Genomic DNA, 27,191 nt, shown 5'->3' on the forward strand with positions numbered 1-27,191 from the left:
AGCTAACTAAAGACATGGGTGTGAATCCTGTCTAGGATTCACACCCATATCTTTCTCCTCCATCTAGGACACCTGTTCATGGTGGAGGGGACCTCCCAGTGATGGTACTGGTCCTTTTCATTCTCCTCTTTTTCTTTGCTTTACTTCTCATATTCTTCACTATGTCTTTTGAGTCCTTTTTACTATCCTTTTTTCCAGACCACAGTCACCTGGATTCAACTTCCTGCACCATGTTTGCTGTGCAGCGCAACCTGTGGACATCCAGAAGGGGAGGGGGGGGGGAATCCTGGTAGTCTTGCACTACTTTGGCCTCAACAGGCATGATGTACATCCTGATACATAGGGATGGCTACCTAGTTCCAAACAGGAATATCATCCTTACTTTTGATACACCCAACCTCTGATCCCTAATCCACCGAGATGCTTTAAATGTCAAAAATTATGGACATACCCAAACTGCCTATCATAGCTCCTGCCACCTCTGCCTGATGTGGTAGTAAAGAGCATGATAGCAAATCTTGCTCTGCAAAGAAAGCTAAATGTGTTAACTGTCTGAGAGATCATCCTGCCTACTCCTGTGCATGTCAAAAGTGGAAGAATGAAAAATGAAATACAGAGAATTAAAACAGAACAAAACATGTTGTAGTAGGATGCAAAAAGGTAGTTAGCCACTACCACACTTGTCCTCCATAAATATATCAACAGCAACAGAAACTTGTATGTCTTTTCCACCACTGATTTCCACTATACCTGAACTTTATGACAATGAGGGATTCACTGTAGAGCACATTCGTCATGACCTATGGTCTCACTCCAGGAAAAACTCAAAAAATGTCCCCCATTCAATGAGAACTTGTCGAAAAAAAATTATGGCAAGGATATCACTTAAACCACTGAAACTTATCAAATGATCCTGACATACATCAGATGTATTGATGCATTTTTCTAGAGGAGGAGATGGATGCTGGCCATCCATGCTTTACATACCATCCATACAAAATACCTCTCAGAAATCAAAGTCTACAAAACCAAAACAATAGAAAAATTTTTACGATGAAATTTTCATGGATTTTGCCAGAATATCGATAATATCAAGATTTCGCTGTATAAACATGAGCCTTTCTGGTTCTGGCTGCAGGAAATACGTTTAACATCCATATTGAAATTCCTTAAGGTCTGGTCCTCACTAGGTTTTGTTCATAAGGACTGAACTGGAGATAGTCCTGCTCATAGTGAAGTGTCTATCCTGGTGGATAATCATACTCCTTCCATCACGTCCAGCTTAATACTGCTGGAAGCACTAAAATTTGTCTATTTGTGGGATTTCTTATTACAGTATGTTCAGTATATTTACTACTCAGTTATGCATTAAATGAAATGGAATTTAATAATCTTATATTGCAACAGCCTCAGCCCGTACTTCTCATGGGTGATTTTAATGGACGCAACATTGTGGGGTAATGCTAACATGAATGAACAAGATTGCATCATTGAGTGCATGATTAACATCATGACCTCTCCCTTCTTAATGATAATCAGTACCTTCTTCCATATGCGTATCTGCTCATTTTCTGCACTTGTCTACTCCACCAGTCTACTCCACTGTCATTTTTTGAATGTTCATGTGGAATGGCAAAGAGAACATCTATGGAAATGATCATTTTTCCCATTGTTTGCACTATGGAGAACAGGAAGCATGTTCTCCTGCATGAATGCAGATGTGAAAAACGGGCAATGCTGACTAGAGGACTTTTATCATCTTGCAAAATTTATGCTCAAGTGATCAGTCAGACATCTATCAATGAAGCAATGTGACAGATTGTATTGTCCAGGTAGCAACAGTTGCAGTTCCAAAAACATCATCTCTATTTTTATTTTTATCCAAAACTTTGGTGGAATCCAGACTGCCAAGCACTAAAAAATATACCCCCATGCTCTGTCTTGATGCCAAGCATCAAGACAGAGCTTGGGGGTATATTTCGTATATGCTCGATCACGTCAAATTTAATAGCTTTTAAACATTCTCCAGCCAGAGCGTGTTATGTGAGACCTCATGGTCAAAAAAAATCATGGATCCATTTTATATCTTCAATTAATCATACAACCAGTGCAACAATATATTGAATAAAATGGATAAAATCAGTAAAATGAAAGACAGATACAGAACACATCTTTTATCTACCTGAACATAATGGATGTGTTGTTGCTGATCCCAAACCTATTGCAGATACTTTGGGAGAAAATTTTCTAGTATCTCAGCAACAGCTTTGTATCATCCTATTGAAAGAGTAACAAGAGAAACAGTGGCTGAAATTTTCTACCAATGGGCTAGAGCGTACAATCAGCCATCAGTTGAGGAGGAGGAGCTAAAAAGAGCTCTTTTACTGTCATCCCCAGTGGAGTAGGTCCTGATGACATCCATTATAAGATGATAAAACATCTTCCATTATCTTATGTGGATCTCCTTCTCTTAATATACAACAGAATACTTTTGGAGGAACAGTTTCTGGATTCTTGGCATAAGTCAATTTTCATTGCCATCCCAAAATCAGAAAAAGATTCAACACAAGCAAACACTTATTGACCTATTGCTCTGACCAGCTGTCTTTATAAGATTGGAGAAAATGACTAATGCCAGACTTGCCTGGTATTTAGAAAGCAGTGATCTTCTCTTGAATGCACGTACAGCTTTTGTAGACATCGTTCAATGCTAGATCATTTGTTCTGTTTAGAAACAATATGAGATGCATTCCTGAAACGAGAACATATGATTTCATTGTTCTTCGATATGAAAAAAAAAGCTTTTAACACAGCCTGGAGATATGGCATATTAAAAAACCTCTATAACCTAGGCCTGAGAGGGCACCTTCCTGTATTTATTAAGAACTTTGTCTAGCCGAGTTTTCCAAGTCTGAGTGGAAATATGCTATCTCAGTCATATAATCAAGAAGAAGGTGTGATGCTGTTTGCTGTCTCAGTTAATTCAATTTATGAACAGCTTCTTCCCACTGTGAGTAATGCTCTATGTTTTGATGACTTCACAATTTACTGTCACTCTTGTAACATGAAGATAATTGAAAGACATGTCTCTCCATGGGCTCTTAGTAATGAGCTCATGTTTTCAGCAGAAAAAAGTATCTGTGTACACCTTGTTGAAAATACACTCTTCACCCAGATCCTGAGCGAAAAATGGGACAATCTGTTATTCCAGTAGCAACAGAAGCCAGGTTCTTAGAGCTCATCTTTGACAGAAAGCTTACACTTGTTGCACACATTCATCAACTAAGAGAAAAGGGCAAGAGAGCAGTGAATCTCCTTTGCACTCCATCCTCTGCTGAATGAGGAGTGGACATTGGTCTTCATTGCTTCATTTGCATCGTGCACTAATACTTTCAAAAATAGATTATGGGTCCAACCATTGCAGGCTACTCTGCCTTGCATCTGTGGTTCTGCAAGGCAGAGTAGTCTGCAATGCAGAACCATATTTTTTCTCTATACCATTTGTCTGTTCTATATACAGACTATACGGTTTATAAGATTAAGTCTAATAGTCCGGTGACATTCACCATGTCAGGAATCACTGACAAATTTCATGAGATTAATCCTGAAATCAAGCACTGACAGTCTAACAAACATAGAAACAGAAGATAGGAAGTTGTTCTTGCTAGGCTCTGCATAGGTCACAGTCATCACATATACACACAAACTTACTCCTTCATTTACTGTGGGCTTATGATCTACCTATGTGTGAACAGTGTAACACATTTTTCACCATTCATCGTGTTCCGATGAAGTGCCAGCACTTCCCTCGAGAAAGGAATAAATGTTTTACTAATTTTACTTTTATTAATTTTTTATTAACTGAGCGATATACTCTCAGGCAGGTCTTATCTGACTTGGATAAATTACATGAAGTTTTTAACTTTTTAAAAAGAATTAATTTATACAAACACATATGATTATATTATTATTATTATTATTACCAAAGCCCCCATGGAGTCAAAAACTCATCTGGGAGGTCCTTTTATCATCCATGCAGCTCGTGATACCGTGCTTTAAACACACTCAAATTCTCTGCAGACACCACACTCTCAGGCAAGGCATTCCAATCATTCACAACTCTGCATGAAAAAAACCTGCTTCTCACTCCCCTACTCACACCTTCTTTACACAGTTTCCAGGTATGATCTCTGGTTTTTCCCCTGATCTCCCACTATTTTCTGTAGAACCTCTCCAGCATTGATCCTATAACAACCCCTTACTAACTTGTAGTTCTCTATCATATCTCCCCTCTTCCTCCTGTCCACCAGACTCTGCAGATTGCATGTTCTCAATCTTTTCTCATACTCGACATTCCAGAGTTTAGAAACTACCTTAGTCAGTTGCCTCTGGACCCTTTCCAACATCTCTTCGTTCTTCTGAAAACCAGGTAACCAAATCTGGGCACAATATCCATGTGTGTGGTCTAATCGAAGTCTTATACAATGGAACAAGAATCTCCCTACTTCTACAAGTTAGTTTCTTCCACATTATTCCCGGAAGCCTTTGTGTTCTCTTCACAATTTTGGCTATGTGTCCACTAAATTTCAGATCCTTATTCACTATCACCCCCAGAACTCTTATGTCCTCCACCTCCGACAATATATCCTCACCAAGCATAAATCCTGCATCCCATCTTTGTTTTCCAAATTTTAAATGGAAAACACATCCCTGGCACATTCCTTCAGAATATGTGGTGATATATTATGAAGTCCCACAGCCTTATTTGCTCACCTCCCCATACACCTTTTGCTCACTTACAGTCAGTCTCTCCTCCCCATCATCAACTGCTCTCAATCTCTCCATGAAGTCACATTCAGAAGATTGAAAGACCTTTATGAACTGCTCATTAAGTATCTCCACCACATCTTCCACAACAGCTGTCTTTATACCATTTTCTCCAATCAGTGTCATCCTTCCATAATCATTCTTTCTTTTGCTGGCTACATATCAAAAGAACTCCTTTGGATTCTTTTTGGCTTCATTAGCTAACTGCTGTTCATATCTCACTTTAGCTACCCTCATCAACCAAGTCATCTGCTTGACTGGTCTTTGTAATTCTCATGGAAATGGTTATTTCCACTTCTCTTATGCTGCCTCCATAATGCCCTTTTTGTCTATATCACATTTTTAATCTCTTTATTCATCCATTTCACACCTACTTATTTAACCTTCTCACCCTTTGACTACATTTAGACATTTCATCTACTAGATAGTTTTTGACAATCCCCCAAGCTTCAATGATCTCTTTTCCAGCTAACTTCTCATTTTATGCTACACCCACAAGCTCTCTCCTGAGCTCTTCATAATCACCTCCCTTGTAGTTCCACATATAACCTTTTCTCACAGAGGTCCTCACGCTGCTGGCCATATATTCTGTTTATATGTAGATACAGATTTGACTAACTTAATTTTTAAAAAATTAAGTACATAGTATATACTAATGTACATAGCATATACTAATTTATCATTTTATTACCATTTATTTTACCTTTAATACTGCTGTAACCTTGGGCTTGATGCAGTATGACCTTGGTTTTCCATGGTCAATAAACCCCTAATCAACTGACCAGCCAACCATCCAAGCTAAAGAGAGTAATTACATACATGTAACATAAATTTGTCCTTATCTATATGGTCCTATATGTTTGCTTATCTTTGTATTTACAATCTTTGCAGTACCCATAACCATTATAACTTTGTCTTTCTTTCCTTCATATTATTCTATTGTTTCACTTATTTGTTCATAAAATCCTTCTACTTCTTCATCTGGGTATGTGCTAGTTGGTACATATACTTGCATGATGATGAAGTCTTTAGGGTTTGATTTTACAAGTATAGAGATTACATGCTCTTATTTCCTGTATATTGAGATTATGGATTTTCTAGTTTTTTTTTTTTTTTTTCAAAATAAAGGCTACACCTTTCCTGTTTTGTTCTCACCCTGATGTGATGACGTACTGTTTCCCATTTGGGAGACGTGTATCAAATTGGTCTGTACCTCTCCAAAAAGTTTCTCCTGTTTCTAAGATATCGATTCCCATTTCCCCCTCCATTTCTTTACATACATTCATCAGTTTCCGGTTTTATTCATTCCTCTAACATTCCAGGTGGCAATACTCATGAAGTTGTCTTTTCCTGCAGTAGCATATTTCACATATCCAGCCGTCAGGTTGCTGGATCACGCTGATGGTGAGTCAGACTGCATAGCATACTTATTTTGCTTTTTTGTCTATCCATAATACACTCTCCAATAGGAATAGCATAATTTCTGTTTGAGTGAGTCAAGTTTCAACTTTGGTCTTTTGAAAAATTTAATTTAAAAAGCCTCTAATTTAAGACTTGATATACACAAAAAAAACTTTATATTATATTTGAATAGTATAATTTAAAAAATATATATATATTTCTAGTTTAATTTATTCTTTTATACAGAATTTATTAAAAGATCTTGAGGAGTTTGCCTTTAGAGGTATTCCAGACTTCAGAGACTATACTTCAGATATTCAGTTCACTGAAGCTGTGGTAAGTAGTTCAATACAATCTTTTCTACTGTTTTAATTATGATTTTTCTGGGTTGTCAGTTTATTACAACAAAAAAAAAAACAATAAAAAAATGTGCAGAAAATAGTTATTTTGGAAATAAGGTTATCATGTCACTGAAAACCAACCATTGGAAAGATCCATCCAGTAGTGAACAATAACTATTTTCATAAAGATCAGCATTCACTTCATTTACTTCAGATATTCAAATTCATATTCACTACATATGAATTTAAATATCTACAAAACTGGTGGATAGCATAACCATTCTCAAACCAACAGTTTGGGGTTTGAATCCTTCTGTGAGCATGAATGTATGTAAATGTCTTTAGGTGGTACATGAATTTTATTATTATTACACCCTCCATGGAGTCGACAGACTCATCGTAAGCCATAGACACCAGGCAATAATCATCTATTATTGCCTGGTGTTAAACTAACACCTTTTTGATTGGAGGTCTGAAAATTATGTAGAAAGGATTTCCAGATTATCCTCTTAATTCAGCAATACGTCAATAAATTAATTATTTACTTATCAGTCTGTGTTCTAATACATACTGCCAAAATTAATCGACATGTATGACGAACACATAAGCCTTTTTACACGAATGATAATACCAGTTCAGTGGAGTAGCAGCCATGCATAAGACAGAAAGATAGTTTTTGAGATAGCATTTTAAGCAAATCATTGATCAGGCAAACTGCTCTCCTTCAGACAGCATCAGGAATTTTTAAGGAGGTTTTTAGTGAACATTTGACATTATGCCCATATAATTTTGATTCTTGTTTCATTTTTACTGTTTCATTAAATTGCCTCCTACAGAAATTTCCCCAGTTTATCCATGCACCCAGATCTCTCCTTGCAGTGGTGCCATCTAGATCTGTTTTTAAAAGAGAAATTTAATTTTTTTATAACTATATATGTCAAGGTTAACCATTATTTGAGCATGTGTACAAACCACCATTTTTGTCTATTATCAAAAATATTAGCAGTTTTATATTATGAAAATGATTTAAGTAGTGATAATTATAGTGTGAAAAAGGATATGAAAGGCTTAATGAAAGAAGAGAAAGAAAAGTGAGAAGTAAAAATGGTTAATTTATTACTGAGATATGATGGTAATAAATTAAGAAGGGGCTGCATTATGATAGCAAGTCATTCAGTGTCCAGTCTATTTAGGAAAAATGATGCGAGTTTCGGATGTGTGAAGTGAGTCTGATGGTAAAAAAGACTTGTATAAGATGGATGGCCTGCATTGAATGGATTCATCATATGCCTAGATAAATTAGTTATTTAAATGAGACCTAATGCAGAGAGTTAGGAAACTAGATTATCTTAGGAGGAATGTAAGGCTCCACTACTACAATGTACAGATGCAGTAGTGATACATGTGTCTGTGAGCATAATTATGAATCTGTTGAAGGGATGGACTATGTTTTGGGTATTTTAAGTGTTTCTGGGGAGGGAAATAGCCAACTGTATGAATGTTTCAATTAGGACAGGTTATGTGCTGAACTACAAATCTGGAAATTATGTCAAATTCAGGATTGCCGGCCTGGTTGGCCGAGTGGTTAGCATATCCGCTTTCCAACCAAAAGGCTGTGGGTTCGAATGCCGCCGTGGGCATGGATGTTTGTGATTGTCTGTGAAAATAGTGGTGGTGGTCGGCTGTAGATGACGCTGGTGTAGATGATGAAGGTAGTTGTGGCTAGTGGAGTGGTGGGGACAGAGAGTTGTAGAGCAGGTGCCCTCCCTCGATGAGTCTTTGGACTCCCTGGAAGTGTTATGTAATAATAATAATACTATTAGAAATTGTTAATTCTTGACCACAAAGATTAATGAAAAATAACTATTATTTAGATATTGCTCCAACGTATTTACTATCAAAATATCTAGCTAAAATTCTGCAACAACACATCCATAATTCAGATACTTATATTAAAAACTTTCAACGTTTTATAGAAAAATTATAAAACATCTCTATCTCTGAAAATGATATACTTGCCAGCCTTGGTGTCACTTCCCTGTTTACCAACATTCCAGTGGTTGAAGTTATCAACGTCTTTGATAATTTATTCCCACAAGACGTCTCTTCATTGTTTAGCCACTGTCTATCTTCTAACTATTTCATATGGAAGAAAACAATTTACAAACAATTAACTGGATTGGCCATGGGCAGCTCCCTCTCACCCTCTTGTGCTGACTTATTTATGGAAGATCTTGAAAGTAAAATCTTATCTCAAATTAATCCAAAACCTAAGGCATGGTTCAGATTTGTTGATGACATCTTTATCATTTGGAACCACAAAAAGGAAGAGCTATTAGATTACCTAAACAAAATCAGTATGTTCCACCATACTATCAAATTCACACTAGATCTTGAAAAGGACAAACAACTGCCATTCCTAGATATCATAATAAAGAAAAAAGAAAATAACAGTGTCAACTTATCAGTTTATAGAAAACTAACAAATACTGGATGTTATCTAAACTTTAGCTCATCAGACCACATCTCCCAAAAACTCAGCATTATTCATATGCTAAAGAAAAGAGCTATACAATTCACCACAGACCATAATGATCTACAAGAAGAATTAAATAAAATATCAAACGATCTACTCCTAAATGGCTACCCTAGAGGATTTATTAACAAGATTCTCTTCTCTGATATACCACAAAGACAATGTGATGACACCCAATATATAACTACTATAACTATACCATACGTTGGTACCATCTCTAAAAAAACTAGCTTGCATCCTAAAACCAAGTAGAGTGACCTTCAAGCCAGTTGAAACTATCCAGAAATTTCTAAGATCACCAAAAGATTTCAATCCTTTCTACAAACATGCAGGAGTTTATCCTTGTTCCTGTGGTCTAAGTTACATTGGTCAGACGTCTAGAAGCTTCAAAGTGAGACAAAAGGAACACATCAGCTATGTTAGAAACAACAGACAAGATATTTCTGGCCTTTCTTCCCACTTCTCTACAACCAACCACATTATTGAATGGAATAAAAGTCTTATGCCATATAGGGAAGAAAACTACTGTTCCAGAATCTTCAAAGAAGCTGCTACAGTCGCCCGTTCCACAAATAACCTCAACAGGAACCAAGGTTTAATCCTACCAGATATATGGAAGACTTTAATTAGATCAATAAACACACAAGAAATGAACTTCAGTGCAAACTACAAAATGCATCTCAACAAATAAATCATGTTATCCGCGACACGCGTATTGTTTTACATGCACTACTATTTTGTTATTGAAATAGAATTGTCAGTTAACGTTTAGCTTGTAATTTTTGTTCTTGTTTCATTGTACCCTGATGAAGCCGCCAGTGAAACTAGTTGGTAATTAAATTAGTTTTTTTTTATATAACGAAACCTGTGGTGAATTCATCACTGAAATATTTACAAATGAAATAGTCATTACTGTGGTTATTACGTTTGTTTTTAGTAATTAAATTAGTTATTCACCCACACTTGACCAATATCTAAATAATAGTTAATTTTCATTAATAATAATACTATCTTTGGTTCCATACTGGCAGTTGCTGAATGGGAAGATTATCAGCAGCTTGAAAAGCTTTGAAAAGATGCTTAAATAATGTGATATCTGAATATGTCCTTAGAGTTTGAAGAAAAATTTGCAATCTTATTAAGCAAGAAATCCATAAGAAGATGATGTGGAAGGAATGTTGTGAGAATAAGAGTAAGAGGAGTTACAAAATACATAAAGCTCAGGCCAGAACAGTTACAAGTATTGTGTGGAAAGCTAAGTTGGAGCATGAAAAATTGGCTGCACAGTCCAAAGGCATTCCAAAAGAATTTTATCGTTATGCTGCATGTAAAGGAATGAATGTGGAAGAATAACTTTTTTTGAATGCAGACAGTGCCCTTTTATCAGAAGTAAATCCGATAGTTCAAATAACAAGTGCTCATTTCATCAAGATCTATCAATTTGGCATGTGTAATGTATTGTACTACATTGCCATTTATGCAAGCATTCCTCTTCTCAGGTATGAGGAGAGGAATGCAAGAAAAATTGTTGAATAAGCTGTTGCATAACCTGGATAAGAATTCAGCAATAGAGACAAATGGGATATCAGTACGTATGCTATAGGAATATCCAGCTGAACTGGTTAGGCCCTTGACATGTTTGCGTAATTTGAGTTTTAGCTCAGGACGGATCCCACAGGAATGGAAAGAATGTATAATAATCCCATTGCACAATGGTAGTGTGAAGACAAACATGAACAGTGGCAGTGGTTTTCAAGCAGTATGGTGGAGGTGAACAGAATGGAATATCTAGGTGGGTATTGCTATAGATGTTGTAATGTGGACAGTAGTGAAAAGGAAATGCATAGGCAAACCGGTTTATTATTACTTGACACTTCCAGGGAGTCCAAAGACTCATCAAGGGAGGGATTCCTACTCTCTCTCTCTCTCTCTCTCCATGCCCATGGCAGGATTTGAACCCGCAGCCTTTTGGCTGGAGAGCGGATATGCTAACCACCTTGCCATCCAGGCCGGCAGTTTCTTGTCTTGTCAGATGTCATCTCCTTCCAGGAGGTTGACTACCATGAGCTTCCACCATGTACGGTTTTGTGCTTCTCTTTTGCATTCTTCATAGGACAAAAAGGTCCAGTCCATAATATTTCTCATCCAATCTGTTCTTCTTTGTCTTCCTCTTCTTCTTTTTCCTTGTATCATTCCTTCTAGAAGTGTTTTTTGTAGGGTTTCATGCCTTAGTATGCGACCAAGGTAGGTGGTTTTCTTAATGGTTTTCAACAGATTCCTATCTTCTCCGATCATTTCTAATATTTCTAAATTAGTTTTTTTGGCAGTCCATGGGACTCTAAGAATTCTTCTGATGATCCACATCTCAAAGGCTTTTAGTTTATTTTCGCAATATTTTGATATTGTCCAGGTTTCTACTCCATATAGCAGTGTTGACCATACGTAGCATTTAGGCAGCCTAATTCTTGTTTTTGTGTGAATTTCCCTTGAGGTCAGAATGTTTTTCATGCTAATGAAGGTTGATCTAGCAATTTCTATTCTTCTTAATATTTCCTTATCACACTTTTTATTCTCTGTAATTAGTCGACCCAAATATATATAACTCTCTACTTAATTTAAAGTATTTCCTCTTATCTTAATATTTATATCTGGTATTTCATGCCAGTGGTTTAGCTAATAAGAAAAAAAGGTGATCATTATGTATGATTTTAATTATGGTAATAGAGACTGGAAAATGAAGAGACAGCATCTGGGAGCAAAGAGAATGAATTTCGTGAGTTTCTGAGGAACAACTATCTAAAGCAGTATGTAACAGAAGATACATGGGGATCAAGGATCTTGGATTTGATTATCTCAGAAGATGTTTTTGTAAATGAGGTTTTAAATATTCTCTCAGGTCAACCTCTGGTTTTACCTGAAGCAAAGTTGTTCTGCCTCATGTTTCTTTTCAACAATTTTTCTTATCCTCTTCTCAGGTATACTTGCATAAATCTTACCAGGAACACTCAGTAAGGGTATTCCTCTAATTCTCACATTCAGTTTTATTTATGTTTTTATAGATGGGTATTATGAAAGTTCTCTACTCCAGCCTTATGGAATTTGGCTCTCTCACTATTACCTCTGGATTATGCAGTGCATCAATTGCAAAACTTTTATACCTCCATATTTGAGCATTTATAATTGAATGTCATCTACTCCATCTGCCTTTTCACATATCAGGTTATTGATGGCCTTTTCTCCCTGAAGTATTGATTTGAACTCCTGATTTACATTCTTGTTATTATTTTCTTCAACTGCTCTATCACTTATTTCATTTAGCAATCTTTCAAAGAATATGTTCAGTTTCATGCAACCTTTTATTATCTATAATTACTTTTGATATTTTTTATTTGCTATTATTTTATAATTTTAATTTAAACACACATTTCCTTTTATATGAGTGTATGTCATGAACAAGATTTTTTTTCTGCCACCAAGAGCTTCCTAAAAGCATGAAATTTTGTTCGTATTAATTTAATTTTGAATAGTACCAAATTATTGAAAAAGAGAGCCCGAAAGGCTTTGTTATGTGAAGTAAATTAATAAATGTAGGGGATATAAATCATCCTTATTTTGTAGCCAAATGTAGAACAGTTTGAAAAAATATACACCAGAAAGCTAATTAGAATACAACTCAGCACATTGGAGTTGCCTTGGATAATAGTCTTAGGTGTTGGACATATTTATAGTTTAATTTTAATGGTATTACACTACCAAACAAAAACTAAATTATAAAAGGATATTTATTAACTGCTTATATTTCACTGGATTTCAAACCAGCATCCTTATAGCAAAACATGTTAAATTTTATATGTGACAATGAGTAAGTGAAACAGTTAAAAATGTAGCAGACAAAAAACCTGCTATGAAATAACTTATGTACGTGTTTGTGTTGGGAGACATTTATCTTAAGATCAATTCCTACATAGCTGTAATACTTTTTTTTTGCATATTTAATTAGAATATTATTTATGGAAAGCCCCTTTTAGAGCATACTTTAATTAGTTGATCTAAAATCCACACATAAGTAGAAGAATTCATTATAACTAATTGACAGAATCACTCGCATTAATTTAAATCTTATTTGTAGAATTTTCTGCAGTGTTTCATAGCCATTTTCAATGCGATTGTAGGAAAAAAAATCACAAAAAAAAAAAAGAGAACATCAATTCAGTTGAAAGTATGTGATATTATTATGCACTTTCTGCATTATAGCTCAATTTGCATTAATATATATCCAAAAATAATTACAATAAAATAAATTAATTAATAAAAGATTTTTAAATATATAAAAAAAATTAATTACAGTTTACAGAACACATGAATGCTGAGTATTAATCGGTATAACTTTCCAAAATTGAGAAAGTTTAATGCAATTATTTTTGTTAAGGTTGGTATTGTAAATGTGTGCTTCACAGCTTACTTTGCACAGTCTTTCCAGAAGAAAATAACTTATCTAATACTTTTTGTTCCAAAAAATCCTGTATTTTTTAGAGAATATGGTTTGCTAAACCAGATTTATTGGGTTCTTTAAGTGAAACATATTCTTGATGTTCATCAAGACGAATTTGTGCAGATCAACCAGTCTCTCTATAATAACATAAGCCACAAGAGCAGGGATTCTGTAAACTCCAGGATAAGAAGGAGGAAGATATTTGTCTTTAGGAGAGATAAGGAAGGTATTAAGTTAATGAATTGGATGGAAAGAAGACAATTGTTACTCAAGAAGAAGTTAGTAGAATTTGTATTCTATATGTTAAAGGACTTTCAGAAAAAATTATTATTATTACAGGCTACTCCATGGAGTCCTTAGACTCATTGAGAGAGAGAGAGGCCTAAACATGTCAATCACTATCCAACATTTGCACAGTATCTATCATACTTTGCTTTGAACTCATTCATAGCAATGTCACCCACAACACTCTGGCACCCTATTCCACTCATTCACCACTCTCCAAGCAGAAAATGTAGTTCTCACACCCTTGTTAACCATATTCTTGTTCAGTTTCCAAGGACGGCAACTATTCTCCCACTACCAGACCTGTTTGAAAAATTTCCTCTGTATTAATCTTGTAAAAAAACCTTCAGTAATTTGTTTGTCTCAATCATATTGTCCTTTTTCCGCCTGTAAACCCATTTCTGTAACACACAAATCTTCAACCTGTTCTCATAAGGTTCATTCCATAGACCTGCTACTATCTTGGTTACTCATCTCTGAATCCTCTCCACTTCTTCCTTGTTGCCAAGAAACCAGGTGACCAGATCTGCATGCAGTAGTCAAGATGGTATCCTACAAGGATCAATAAAGAGGTATTATAACCTGCCTATCTCTGCTTGTCAGGATATGCTTCAGTAACCCAGTAATCCGATGAGCTGCTTTAGCCACTTTTGCTATGTGCCCATCTAAATTTCTTATCCATTAACACCCTCAAATCTCTAGTTTCGTCAGTTTCCTGAATACAGTTCCAGATTAAATATTGCAAAACCTATAGCACATTACTGTCACGTGGATGGACACCGTCTGTTGATGTGTTTCTTGAAGGAACCAAATTTCCACAATCTTGCAGTTCCCAACCCCAATAGTTCTGGATTTAATAGGTTATATACTCTGTAAGCAATTCAGCATTGGGAAATTATTTTATTTCTGTATTGAAGTTATCTCATTAATAGAGTAGCAATGCATTTTTGCAACTGTTTAAAAAGAAATTTGTCATTAATAGGAAAGTATTAAATAATTTTGGTTATAGACAGAACAAGAACATGAAGAAAAGCTTGCTCAACAGAGGATAAAGCAAAAAGAACTCATAGAAAAGCTGAAAGACCAACTTGAAGATTTGGAACAGTATGCATATGAGGTATTGCTTGCTTGCTTGCTTATATTAAATAAAAGTACGATAACTAAATTTTTCAGCACTTTATTTGCATTGCATTGCATCTTAAATATTTCAGGATACTTATGAAGAATAACTGATAAGGTTCATTTTCATGACTTTTTTTTCTACCAGTATTGATCTTAGAAACTGTTCTAGCAGGTCAGTTTGTCTAAAATTTGTCTTCCCAGGTCCTAGCTGTAACAGAAAAATTTAAGTCGTTCAGTTTCTCCCTTCTTGATAGCTCTTTAATTTGAGCAGGAAAAGTGTAAAACAATGGATCATAAACACATTCAGATGCACACTGGACTGCAAGCATCATTTTATCCAGTGATGATTGAGGATTTAGCAAAGAAGATACCAAGAAGTTATATACTTGGTTTAATCTTTTATCCAGGTTTGCACCTGAACTATTTTCAGGACTGAGGCAATTCGTATATAGAAGCTTATAACTTCACATCATTTGCCTTAGTATTCTATAATGCAAAGTACATATCCTTACAGGTATGTATAATACTATGCATTATGGGAAGGGTCACTACCCAGACCAGTTTTGACCTTTATTGAGGGCTCATCAGTGGGAGCCAGACCCAAAGGTTATACCAAGGTTGAAGTAATTGTTATCACCTCTGAGTCTGAATAAAGGATTAAACCAAGTATATAATTTCTTGGCATCTTTAATTTATACTATAACTATGTGGAAAAACATCCAACAACTGTCTCTAATCCAGAGTATTTTAATAATAAGGTTTGACACCATTTGGCAACTCATATATTTTGTCTGTTTTTATTGTGTTTTTCCTTAGAAAATTAATGTTTTGTAGTATACTAGGATAGAGTTTAGAATTTTATAGTGCATTTAGTATTTTATCACATTTTTATTAAGACATTTTAATATTTAGTATACGTTTAAAATGGCGCCAAAAAAGGACAAGAATGGCAATGCTAAAAAAAAGCACCGCAAGCAAGAACAAGAAGGTTAGCCCTGCCAACAAGGTTATTGTGCACATGGAGGAGGTTAACGAAAATGAATTAACCGCCAAAATAGCGAAGTTGAAGCAGATCATCAGAGAGACAATGCAGGAATTGCAAATAGTTGAGAGATGCTTAAATGAGCACAGGAAGAAAAAGAAAAATGAACAGGAAAATAAGAAACAACAAAGCAAGGAAACAGGTAAGTCAAAAAATAACGAAAATCAGGTAAGTGACGTTTTTAGTAAAAAGAAAGAAATTATTTGGTATGGTGACTTTATAATAAAACATGCTATAGATGAGAGAGTCATAACATTGAGTTTTCCTGGAGTGAAAATTAAAAATATAACTCAAGTAATTCAAAAACAGAAAAGTAAATGAAATGGTAGTTGTAGTAGGTACGAACACTTTAACTGGTGATAAGTTCAGTATGAGAGATTACATGAAAGCGTTGCCGGAAGAGGCGAGAGTGAAGAATGAGAAAGTGAAAATCGTTAGTATTTTACAAAAATGACTCGCTATGACAAAAATGAAACAAAAAGAAGGGCTATGATGGCAAATGATTTAATGCATAGGCTATGTAGAAGGAATAGATGCAAGTTTTTGTATGTGTGGAGTGAGTTTGAGGGAAGATTGGATTTGTATAAGAGGGATGGTCTACACCTGAATTCTTTTGGTATCAGGAGTCTGGAAAAACTATTAACTGGTATAAGACCTAACACAGAGAGTCAGGGAAACTAAATTATAAAGGGAGGAATGATGTGAATGTGAGTATAAGAGCGAAAATGGAATATAACTGTGTTAATGATGGGAATGGAATTTGTCATGAGAATGTTGATGATGTGAGAACGATTTTGGGCTTGTGTTCGTCCAGTTCAGACCAATCATATGTGTGCAAAGATGTCTACAGCATTAGAGAAGAAATAGAGATCTGCAGGTTGTCCAATTGCGTCAGGCAGACTGCAAACAAGGGTATACTAAAGAACATGAAGGTAGATTATTATGTCTGTACACGAATGCTAGGAGTATCAGAAACAAAGGGGTAGAGTTTGTTGCCTTAGTCAATATGTTGCGATCTCAGATTGTAGGAATTAGTGAGACCTGGCTATCAGAATAAGACCTATTAAGGTATCAAGTGTAATGGGTACAGTATTTTTAGGAAGGATAGAGAGGAGAGGAGGGGGCATGCCGCTAATGATATTGGATGACTTAAATCCAGTTAGAGTTGAGACCTATGAATATAGTAATACTACTAACAGTATTTCACGTGGCAGTGAGTTTGAAGCCATCTGGTATGAGGTGGAATCTAATAAGACAAATTACACTGTGAGGTGTTGTTACAAACCTGGTGGATCGGTTGCTGCTGATGAAGAAATGCATCACCAAATAGAAAAGGTGAGCGAAAAGAGTAATCATAATGGGAGACTTTAATTATACAAATATCATTGGGTAGCAGTAGAATTTCATGAGAAGAATGAAAATGCATTTATTGAGCTGTTGCTGGACCACTTTCTCACGCAGCATGTGACAGAAGGAACTCGAGGTCAAAGAGTGCTAGATTTGATTATAGTGTCAGAGGGAATTTCAGTTAAAGACGTAACCATTCTGCCTCCAGTTGGTGACAGTGATCATGTGGTACTCACTTGGGAAGTGACTAAGTTTATGAATGTTCCATTCAGAAAAGGTTAAATGCTGAACTACAAAGCAGGAAATTATGACCAACTGAGGAGTATACTGAGTTCAGTGGAATGGGATCGGTTGCTCGATGGAAAGGATATCGACAGTGTATGGGAAGCATTTAAATAATATTTAAATGACGCAAAATCAGAATGTGTCCCGAGAGTTCGAAGAATAAATAGAGTAGGAGTCAAATGGATGTGTAATCTTATTAAGCAAGACATTCGTAAGAAAAGGACGATGTGGAAGGAATACTGTTGTATGGAAAGCAAAGTCCGATTATGAAAAGAAACTGGCTCTGCATGCGAAAGACAACCCGCAAGAATTCTGTCGATATGTTGCAAGTAAAAGAAAGAATGAATATGAAAGAATAACTCTTCTAAATCCAGATGGAGTGAGGGTTACTGATGCAGAAGAGGTTGTTCAGTTAATGAGTGCCCATTTCGTTAAAAGCTATCAACCCAGTGAAGAAACGCAGGTGTGTGAGGCCAAGGTATTAGAGCTGTTGCACAAACTGAATAAGAATTCAGCAATAGGGACTGATGGAATATCAGCATGTGTGCTAAAAGAGTGTTCAGCTGAATTGATCATTCCTTTGAGCAGGATGTTTAATATGAGTCTCAGAACAGGGAGATTCTGTAGGAATAGAAGGAATGTATGGTAATTCCAGTGCAAAAACCGATGTATCAAACTATCGACCAATTAGTATCTCAGGAGTGGTGGTGAAGATTTCAGAAAAATGAGTTAGGGCCTGCATTCAGAAAAGGGTTGACAGTGAATCTCTACTTTGTAATGAGCAACATGTGTTTACTAAGGGAAGGTCATGTTTTAGCAACTTGCTCACATTCTATAACAATGTTACTATTGAACTAGACAAGAGAAATGGATACACCATGATACTTTTGGAATTTGCTAAGGCTTTTGACAGAATACAACATGACAGACTGCTGCATAAATTGGAGAAAATGGGTTTAGGTTATACAACATTAGCATGGATAAGAGGATGGCTGACTGACAGATATCAAAAAAGTGGTATACCAGGGATCTGAGTCTGCAAGGTTTAAGGTTACAAGTGGTGTACCACAAGGATCAGTGCTTGGTCCACTGTTATTCAATCTGTGCATTAATGATATGAAGGATTTGACAAGTGACATGCAGTTATTTGCTGATGATGCAAAGATAGGCAGGGTAATCATGAATGCTGCTGATATGCAGTCCTTGCAGAATGATTTGAATAAGCTGGAATTGTGGGCATGGGAAAATGGGTGTCAGTAAATGTAAAGTCATTCTCTTTGGCATGATTACCTATCCAATGTCGTATTATATTGGTGGGATTAGGCTAGAAGAAACTGATGAGGCTAGGGATCTTGGAGTGTTAATAGATAGGAAGTTGAAGTTCAGGGGCCATGTGGCAAAGATTGCAAATACAACTCAAAAAATAAAAATTTGTTTGAGCATTGCGCACAACTGCGCAATGCTCAAACAAACATTCACATGTAAAGATAAGGATGTTATTTTGCCTCTTTACAAGGCTTTGATAAGACCTCATTTGGACTATTGTGCGCAGGTCTGGTCTCCAATGTGATTCTGATATATTGGAGAGAGTACAAAGGCGAGTGTTAAAAATGATAGGATTGTGGAATACTGATTATGAAGACAGGTTGAGAATTTGTAGATTGCAGACACTAGCAAATAGGAAAAAGAGGGGTGATGTGATTGAGACTTACAAACTGCTGAAAGAGTCATACAAGATTTCAATTGATGGGATTTTTTAATTTATGGAGGGTGGGGAAAGGACGACAGGGCATCCTTGGAAGCTGAGAATGAAGGCTGCCAAAAAGGGTGTAAGGGCCAGATTTTTCTCTCAGAGGGTGGTTAGTGATTGGAATGGATTGCCATTGGATGTTGCGAGTGCAAGCAGTGTGAATGAATTCAAGAATAAGTATGATAGCTGGTGTGTGTGTTGTATGTGGCCTCCCTCGATGAGTCTCTGACTCCCTGGAGGTCTCTCTTAATAATAATAATAATATGTGAAAATATGGCTTTTGCATTACTTCTGCACACTCGTAAGGATATGTGCTTTGCATTATGGGATACTAAGGCAAGTGATGTGAAGTTATAAGCTTCTGTATATGAGTTGCCTCAGTCCTGAAAATGGTTCAGGTGCAAACTTGTTTGCTTATACTTAGATAAAGGATTAAACTAAATATATAATTTCTTGGCATCTTTAATTTATACTATAACCAAGTGGAAAAACTTCCACAAATAGCAAAGAGGGGTAAAAAAATTCATTAGTAACATTGTATCCATATATATATATATATAAAGTAAAACCCCTTTTTTACACTTTTCAGGGGACTGATGGAAAAAAGTGCAAATAGCAGGAATTGTAAAAAAAAAACATTAAAAAAGGCTAAAAGATGACTTACTGCTAGTATGTGAGTTTACATACTAGCAGTAAGTCAGACAAGATTTTTTTTTTGACTTAGCGCCAGATTGCTTTGCATTGAGTTCAATGCTTGACCTGTTTCTTTACTATCGTGTTCAAAGTGGACATGGAGAGTCCAAGATCTTATACTAAATGCACACGTGTTCCGGCATGCCGATTTACACGTTGCACAATTGCCATCTTTTCTTCTACCAAAATACATTTTCTGTCTTTTTTCTCCATGTTACTAACATGGATAATCCACCACCGCAACTTGAAACCAACTTTCACACGCTAAATTACGTTGTAGAAATTCTGCAATATCAGTTCGTACTGTGATTGAAAAATCATGGTATCGCTTATCACTACAGTACTGCTGCATGCACACAAGTCACTTTGATGGCAGAAACGAAACTAAAGCCAAAAGCAACACCACCTGAGAACAGAAATGTGCAGATTTCTGCTGAAATTGATTCGAAAATCGGTATTGCCACCGAGAAAAAAAAAATGCAAATCACGGTAAATAACATCCATGTCAAGTTGTTAATGGCGGGAAAACAATACATCGTGAGAATAGGCCTTAAGACAGGACCAACAGAAAATGACGTAAATGGCAGGAAAATGTAAATTGCGGGAACATAAAAATGGGGTTTTACTGTGTGTGTGTGTGTGTGTGTGTGTGTGTGTGTGTGTGTGTGTGTGTGTGTGTGTGTGTGTGTGTGTGTGTGTGTGTAGATACAATGTTACTAATGAATTTTTAAATTCATTAGTAACATTGTATCAGCTAAAGCAGATATATATATATATATATATATCTACTTTAGGTTATTTTGTGTGTGTGTGTGTGTAATATATGTAATACATATTGCACGCATACAATACAAGCTAAAGCAGACACAAATACAAATTGTAAAATTATATTCATGTCACCTCTAGTTTCATATTTTTCCTTCTCTACATCACTTGAGAACTTATTTTGAATATCTTAATAGGTATACCTGTCTAATATGGATTTTTTCATATTGATTATGAGTGGCACTTTTTTATTCTGCAAAGTAGCATCTCATTAGTTTATGGTTGTCACAAAGTACTGAAAGTGTTCCTCAGTACTCTTATCCATGGCAGTACTACATTGGATTAGATTCCAAATTAGAGAGAAATACTTTATTATTACATGACACCTCCAGGGAGTCCAAAGACTCATCGAGGGAGGGCACCTATTCTACAACTATGGCTCTACTACTCAATCCGCCAACTACAACAAACCGCTACTACCTTCATCTACACCGACGCCATCTATTGCCCACCACCAGTATCTTTCCAAACAATCACAAACATCCATGGCGGGATTCAAACCCATAGTCTTTCATCTGGAGAGCAGACACGCTAACCACTCGGCCAATCAGGCCAGCTGTTAGCAACATTTATCCAACTCATCTCACTGATGTTTATTTGGATTGAAATTTAGTGACTGAACAGGCCAGTGAAGTACAGCAATGCTCCTGTAACCATTCCCGTGAAATCTGTAGCTTGTGATATGCTGTTACCTTCTCATAACCTTTTCAAAACCTTCTGGTATTGCTTAAGGAAATTAAGAATACTATATATTAATTAGAAAAAACTTTTAATTAATATATACCTAGTTTAGCCATAAATACCCCCCCCCCCTACGCTGCCCACAGAATTGTGTGATCCTGGTTTTATTAGTAGTGTTATGCACAGCGAACATTCATATATTTATAAGTATATAAAGAAAGTTGTCAACAGTTAACATGCATGGAAGATTATGAGAACCATGCAGCTGTAATAGCACTTCACAAGGTTGTTATTCAACATGCTAAAAACACTCAGGATCAGTAGGTTGTTTGTGCATTAGACTATTAACCATTATAACAATATAGAAGAAGTATCTGACCACCAAAGAACAGATCAACCATGCTACATTTGGATGCAACAGCTTGTGTGGGCTGTGAAGGCATGCATCTGCTGTAATCCTGTGAAAATGCAGAAAGTGATGTCGCAAGAGATGAACATTTCATACAGAACGATGTCACCTCTACTAACTGTGATAACCCGGGGGTGAGAGCCAATCGTCGTTCTGCTGGACACTTCCTAACACCACAACTTATGCAGCAGAAGGTGATAAAATCAAAGGCTCTTCTCTGGTAGTATGCAAAATACAGACACAGAGATATCCTCTTCGATGAGAAAATTTTCACCATCGAAGAGTCACTTAACCACCAAAACGATTGAGTATATGCTGCGGATGGTCACACACCATGTGCCATAGCACCCACTATTCAGAGAGGTCATCATGACTTCATTGATGGTTTGGTGAGGGATGTATCAGGGGGATATCAAAGTTGCATTTTTGCAAGAAAGTGGTCAAAACCACTGCCAAAGATTGATGTTCAAGACACTATGCTTGAACCTGTGGCATGGTCCCTGAATAACACCTTGTTCCATGGTAAGCAGTGGACCTTCTAACAGGACTCAGCCTATGCACACAGAGCAAGGACCACACAACAGTAGTTGGAGGCAAATATGCCTGACCATATATCACCATCTGATTGGCTATCTGATAGTCCCGATCTGAATCCACTAGGCTTCAAATTGTGGTTGGAAGCTGATTAGCCTGCAAGAAACAATACCCCAGCATCACAAGGCCTTAATAATAAATTTAGTTTAATCCTTTATCCAAGTGTGAGCAAACAAAGTTTGCACCTGAAAATATCTTCACGACTGGGGTGAGGTGGTACAACACCAGGCAACTCGTTGCAAAGGTGGAGCAAATTAACATCACTCCTATCTCAGTATCTCCCATGCAAAACACATCTCCTTGCGGATATGTATAATGTTATGCATTAAGGGAAGGGCCACTACCCAGACTAGTTTCGACCTTCATTGCGGTCTCTTCAGTGGGAGCCAGGCCCAAGTGGAGATACGAGGCAGAAGCATTAGCAAGGTCATCTGCCTCGTATCTCCACTTGGGCCTGGATTTAGAGAAAGATGTTGAAAGTTTATTTTTCACTTGGTTAGACTATAATAAATTTAGTTTAATCCTTTATCCAAGTGTGAGCAAACAAAGTTTGTGCCTGAAAGTATCTTCAGGACTGGGGTAAGGTGGTACAACACTGGGAAACTCGTTGCAAAGGTGGAGCAAGCTAACATCACTCCTATCTCAGTGATGTTAACTTGCTCCACCTTTGCAACGAGTTGCCTGGTGTTGTACCACCTTACTTTCAGGCACAAACTTTGTTTGCTCACACTTGGATAAAGGATTAAACTAAATTTATTATAGTCTAACCAAGTGAAAAATAAACTTTCAACATCACAAGGCCTGAAGGTGGATTTGGAGTGACAGTGGCAGCATTTCCATTGGATGTTATGCGTGTCACCATCAGTATGTGGTCTCACAGACTTTGGGTGTATGTGAAGGCAAAAGGAAGAGATTTCAAACATTGAGAACTGCTATATGCATGTTATACATGTGGTTTGTATGTGCTGAAAGCTGTTAACGATTTACTGATTAAAGGCTTATACATTAAGTTGTAACAGTATTCATGGCTAGACTGTGTATAGTATAATTGTTAATTTTCTTAAATGGTACCATTATGAATAACAAATGTATAAGCCTTACCTCCAGAATCCGTAACATATTTGCTGTCACCATGGTTGCCAACTAGGCACATGGATAGTCAATAGTAGTATTCAATAGACTGTGACATTAAGATCTTGCTCCACTAGTACCCTTAGATACCATCTTTTCATACCATTGCTGCTGCTAGCTTAAACTGTTGCTTTTTTTGATGGGTCCATTGATTATGCTGCTGCTACTGTAGTGCATATCATTTTCTTGCCATGAACAGGATGCACGACGTAATTTTTTTTTTCCCATTACCAACTGTTTTCCACTGCCAGTGTTTAACATTCCTGCACCTACTGTACCTGTGATAACTACTTGTTTTTAGGTTGCTGTACTCCATTTTTGGCACATTATTCCAGTATGCTCCTAAGCAGACAACTGTTATATTATATTGCCATTTAACAGATTATGTTCCATCTGTTGACTGCATGTATCTTTGAATTTTTTGGATTAGAAACATGCAATGAGCAGGGTGATTGTCTAATAATGAGTAGGACTACCAATAACTGAAAACATTTTCTGATGATAGAGCCATTCCTGGGCAGCCTGCTTTAGCAACTTAGCACAGCAGCAGTTTCTGTGATACTTGCACTAGCACTTATGACGTCAGCTGTCATATTACACAGAATATTGCTTAAGGTATTGTGTTGGGTAATGCCATTATCACAGGCACTACAGTACAGCACACACACAACATGCACATGTTACACTATTTTCCTACCTGGCATTAAGTTGTCTACAATAATGAGACATACCTAATAAAAGGGCCACTTAGTATATATTGCTTTCTATTATATCAAATATATTTAATAAATTAAATAAAAATTACATAAATATATTAAAGAATTTTACAGGTTTACTGCCTATACCAGGAAACAGCCATCCTCTCTCAAAGAATGTCATTTTAATATTTTATGTGAGGTGTCGTGTCACTTTGGTTAGATTTGGCATTGTTTCAGGCCTCAAAACTGGAACTGTGCTGATTATGATGAAATGATGCCATGTGATAGACTCATGATATCTTCAACAAAAAGATTTATGAAGTTGTTTTTGCTTGCGTACATAAAATTTATATAAATTTATTACATTTATTTGGAGCTTGGAGTTTTAGTAGATTTGAAGTTGAAGTTCAAAAGCCATATAGCAGAGATTGCAATTATCCACTCAGAGGATAATTGCAATGGTGAAATGAACCTCGATATATAAAGATAAGCCATTCATTTGCCTCTTTACAAGGCCACAATATGATATCACTTGGACTATTATGAATAGGTCTGTCTCCTGGTTTTTGGTAGTGATGCTAATTCGGTGGAGAGAGTGCAAATGAGAATGTTAATGATATTGGATTGTGGAATACAAATTACAAAAACTGATTGAGAAATTATGGGATGATATGAGATTGAGACTTACAAACTTCTGAAAGGATCATACAGGATATCTGTAGATTCAATTTTTCATTTTATAGAGGATGGGGAAAGGACGAGAGGGCATCCTTGGAAGTTGAGAATGAATGCTGTCAAGAAGAAGGTGAGTGAGAGCTAGATTTTTCACTCTAAGTTGTGCATATGATTAGAATGGAATGCTATTGGAGGTGGTGAATGCAGGCAGTGTGAATGAGTTCATGAGCAGGTATGACAACTGGTGTGGGTAATATATGGCCTCCCTCAATGAGTCAACTCCCTGGTCTCTCTCTCTCTCTCTTAAAAATAATAATAATTTCACCACCTTATTTCCATATGACTTCATACAGAGCTGTGTCATTGAAACAAATAATTCTAGCCCTATCTCTTAGCTTTAAGAATACTGTATTGTTGGGCCAAGTGATGTATATTGGCTGGGTAGAGTGTACTGGCATTCTTCAAATAGAAAAACGAGAATGAACCATTTAAAAGTTGTGCTACTAATATGTCTAGGAAAGGAAGACAGTTATCATTTTTTTTTTTTTTTTTGCTGATAATAAAGTGCATTTTATAATGTCGTCCGTTTAAATGTACTAAAATTTATTAAATGTGGTTGGGCTAAGGCCAAATGGCAAACGAAACTATGTAGCAGTCATATACTAATGCCAGGAATATTAATATACTAATGCCAGGAGTATTAGGAACAAGAAGGAAGAATTTTTGGCCTTGGTTGGCTCTTCCTGGGCACAGGTTATTGGCATTAGTAAAACATAGCTGACAGAAGATGATATAGCTAGTGGGATAGAATGTGAGGGGTATAGTGTGTTCAAGAGGGACAGAGAGTATAAAATGGGGGGAGGAGTGTTATTGATGATAGCTGATGCACTGCAGCCAAGGAGAATAGAAATTAAACTGCAGGATAGAGAAAAGAGCACATTTGAGGCTATTTGGTGTGAGATTGAGACTAGCAGAACAAAATATACAGTTTGGTGCTGCTATAGACCAGGAGATGGAATAGATGGTGGAGATAGTATGCATAAGCAAATAGAAGCAATGAGTGGAAGGAGGGTAATTATTATGGGGGATTTCAACTATGATAACATTGATTGGAAGGAGGAGAAAACACATGGTAGGAAGGAATTGGATTTTATGCAGTTATTAAGGGATAACTATCTGCGACAGCACGTAATGGAAAACACTAGGAGTTCGAGAGTGCTTGACCAGCAATTGCATCTGAGAATTTGACTGTAATGAATATGACCACATTGCTACCAATTGGTGAGAGTGATCATAGGATCTTGACCTGGGAGGTGGCTAAAGGTGTGGAATTTACAATTAAGACAGGGTATATGTGGAATTATCGGACTGGTAAGTATGACAAGCTTAGGAGATTGCTTGGTTCAGTGCTATGGCATGTAAAACTGCAAGGGCTGGATGTTGATAGTGCATGGGAGGTGATTAAGGAGCATTTGCAAGAGTAATGGCTGACTGTATACCTAGAGTCCGAATAGTAAATCAAATAAGGGTTAAATGGATGAATAACACCATTAAACTTGAGCTGCAGAAAAAGAAACAGCTGTGGAGGGAATTTAAGGAGAAAGGTGACCTGCATGCACACGAATGGTATAAAGTGCAGGCCAGAAGGGTAACAAGTGTGGTAAGAAAAGCAAAAGTGGATTATGAAAGAAAATTACCATGCAGGCTAAAGAGAATTCCAAACAGTTTTTTCGATATGTTGCAAGTAAAAGAAAAAATGTATACGGTAGAATGATTTTAAAGAATGCCGATGGTAAGGCGGTAACAGAATCAGTTGATATAGTGGAATTACTGAGCGAGCACTTTGCAAGAGTATATCAACCAGATGGTGATATTGCAGGAATGAAGGAACCAACAGCTTATATGGGAATTTTGGTGTATGAAGTGGAGGTGAATAGTCTATTACAAAACCTTAATGTGAATACATCTGTGGGATTGGATGGTATACCAGCTCGTGTCATACGTGAAGCGGCTAAAGAATTGTCAGTACCCTTGACCATTTTGTTTAATTTGAGTCT

General features: G+C 36.5%; 1 protein-coding gene across 5 annotated transcripts in view; it reads left to right on the forward strand.

Annotated features, from left to right (window-relative positions):
* The window catches only part of LOC150092318 (RUN domain-containing protein 1), a 202,118-nt gene that overhangs the window by 46,876 nt on the left and 128,051 nt on the right, over positions 1–27,191 (forward strand). For all 5 annotated transcript variants that reach the window (XM_090415044.1, XM_090415042.1, XM_090415046.1 and 2 more), the window contains exons 4-5: positions 6,475–6,564; positions 14,892–14,999. In XM_090415044.1, the coding sequence (XP_090271170.1) occupies positions 6,475–6,564; positions 14,892–14,999 (198 nt within the window). The remainder of the gene's footprint in view (positions 1–6,474; positions 6,565–14,891; positions 15,000–27,191) is intronic.

The sequence above is a fragment of the Typopeltis vanoorti genome, chromosome 26 (assembly GCF_054136105.1).
Source record: "Typopeltis vanoorti isolate ZY-2024b chromosome 26, IOZ_Tvanoo_1.0, whole genome shotgun sequence".
NCBI lineage: Eukaryota > Metazoa > Arthropoda > Arachnida > Uropygi > Thelyphonidae > Typopeltis > Typopeltis vanoorti.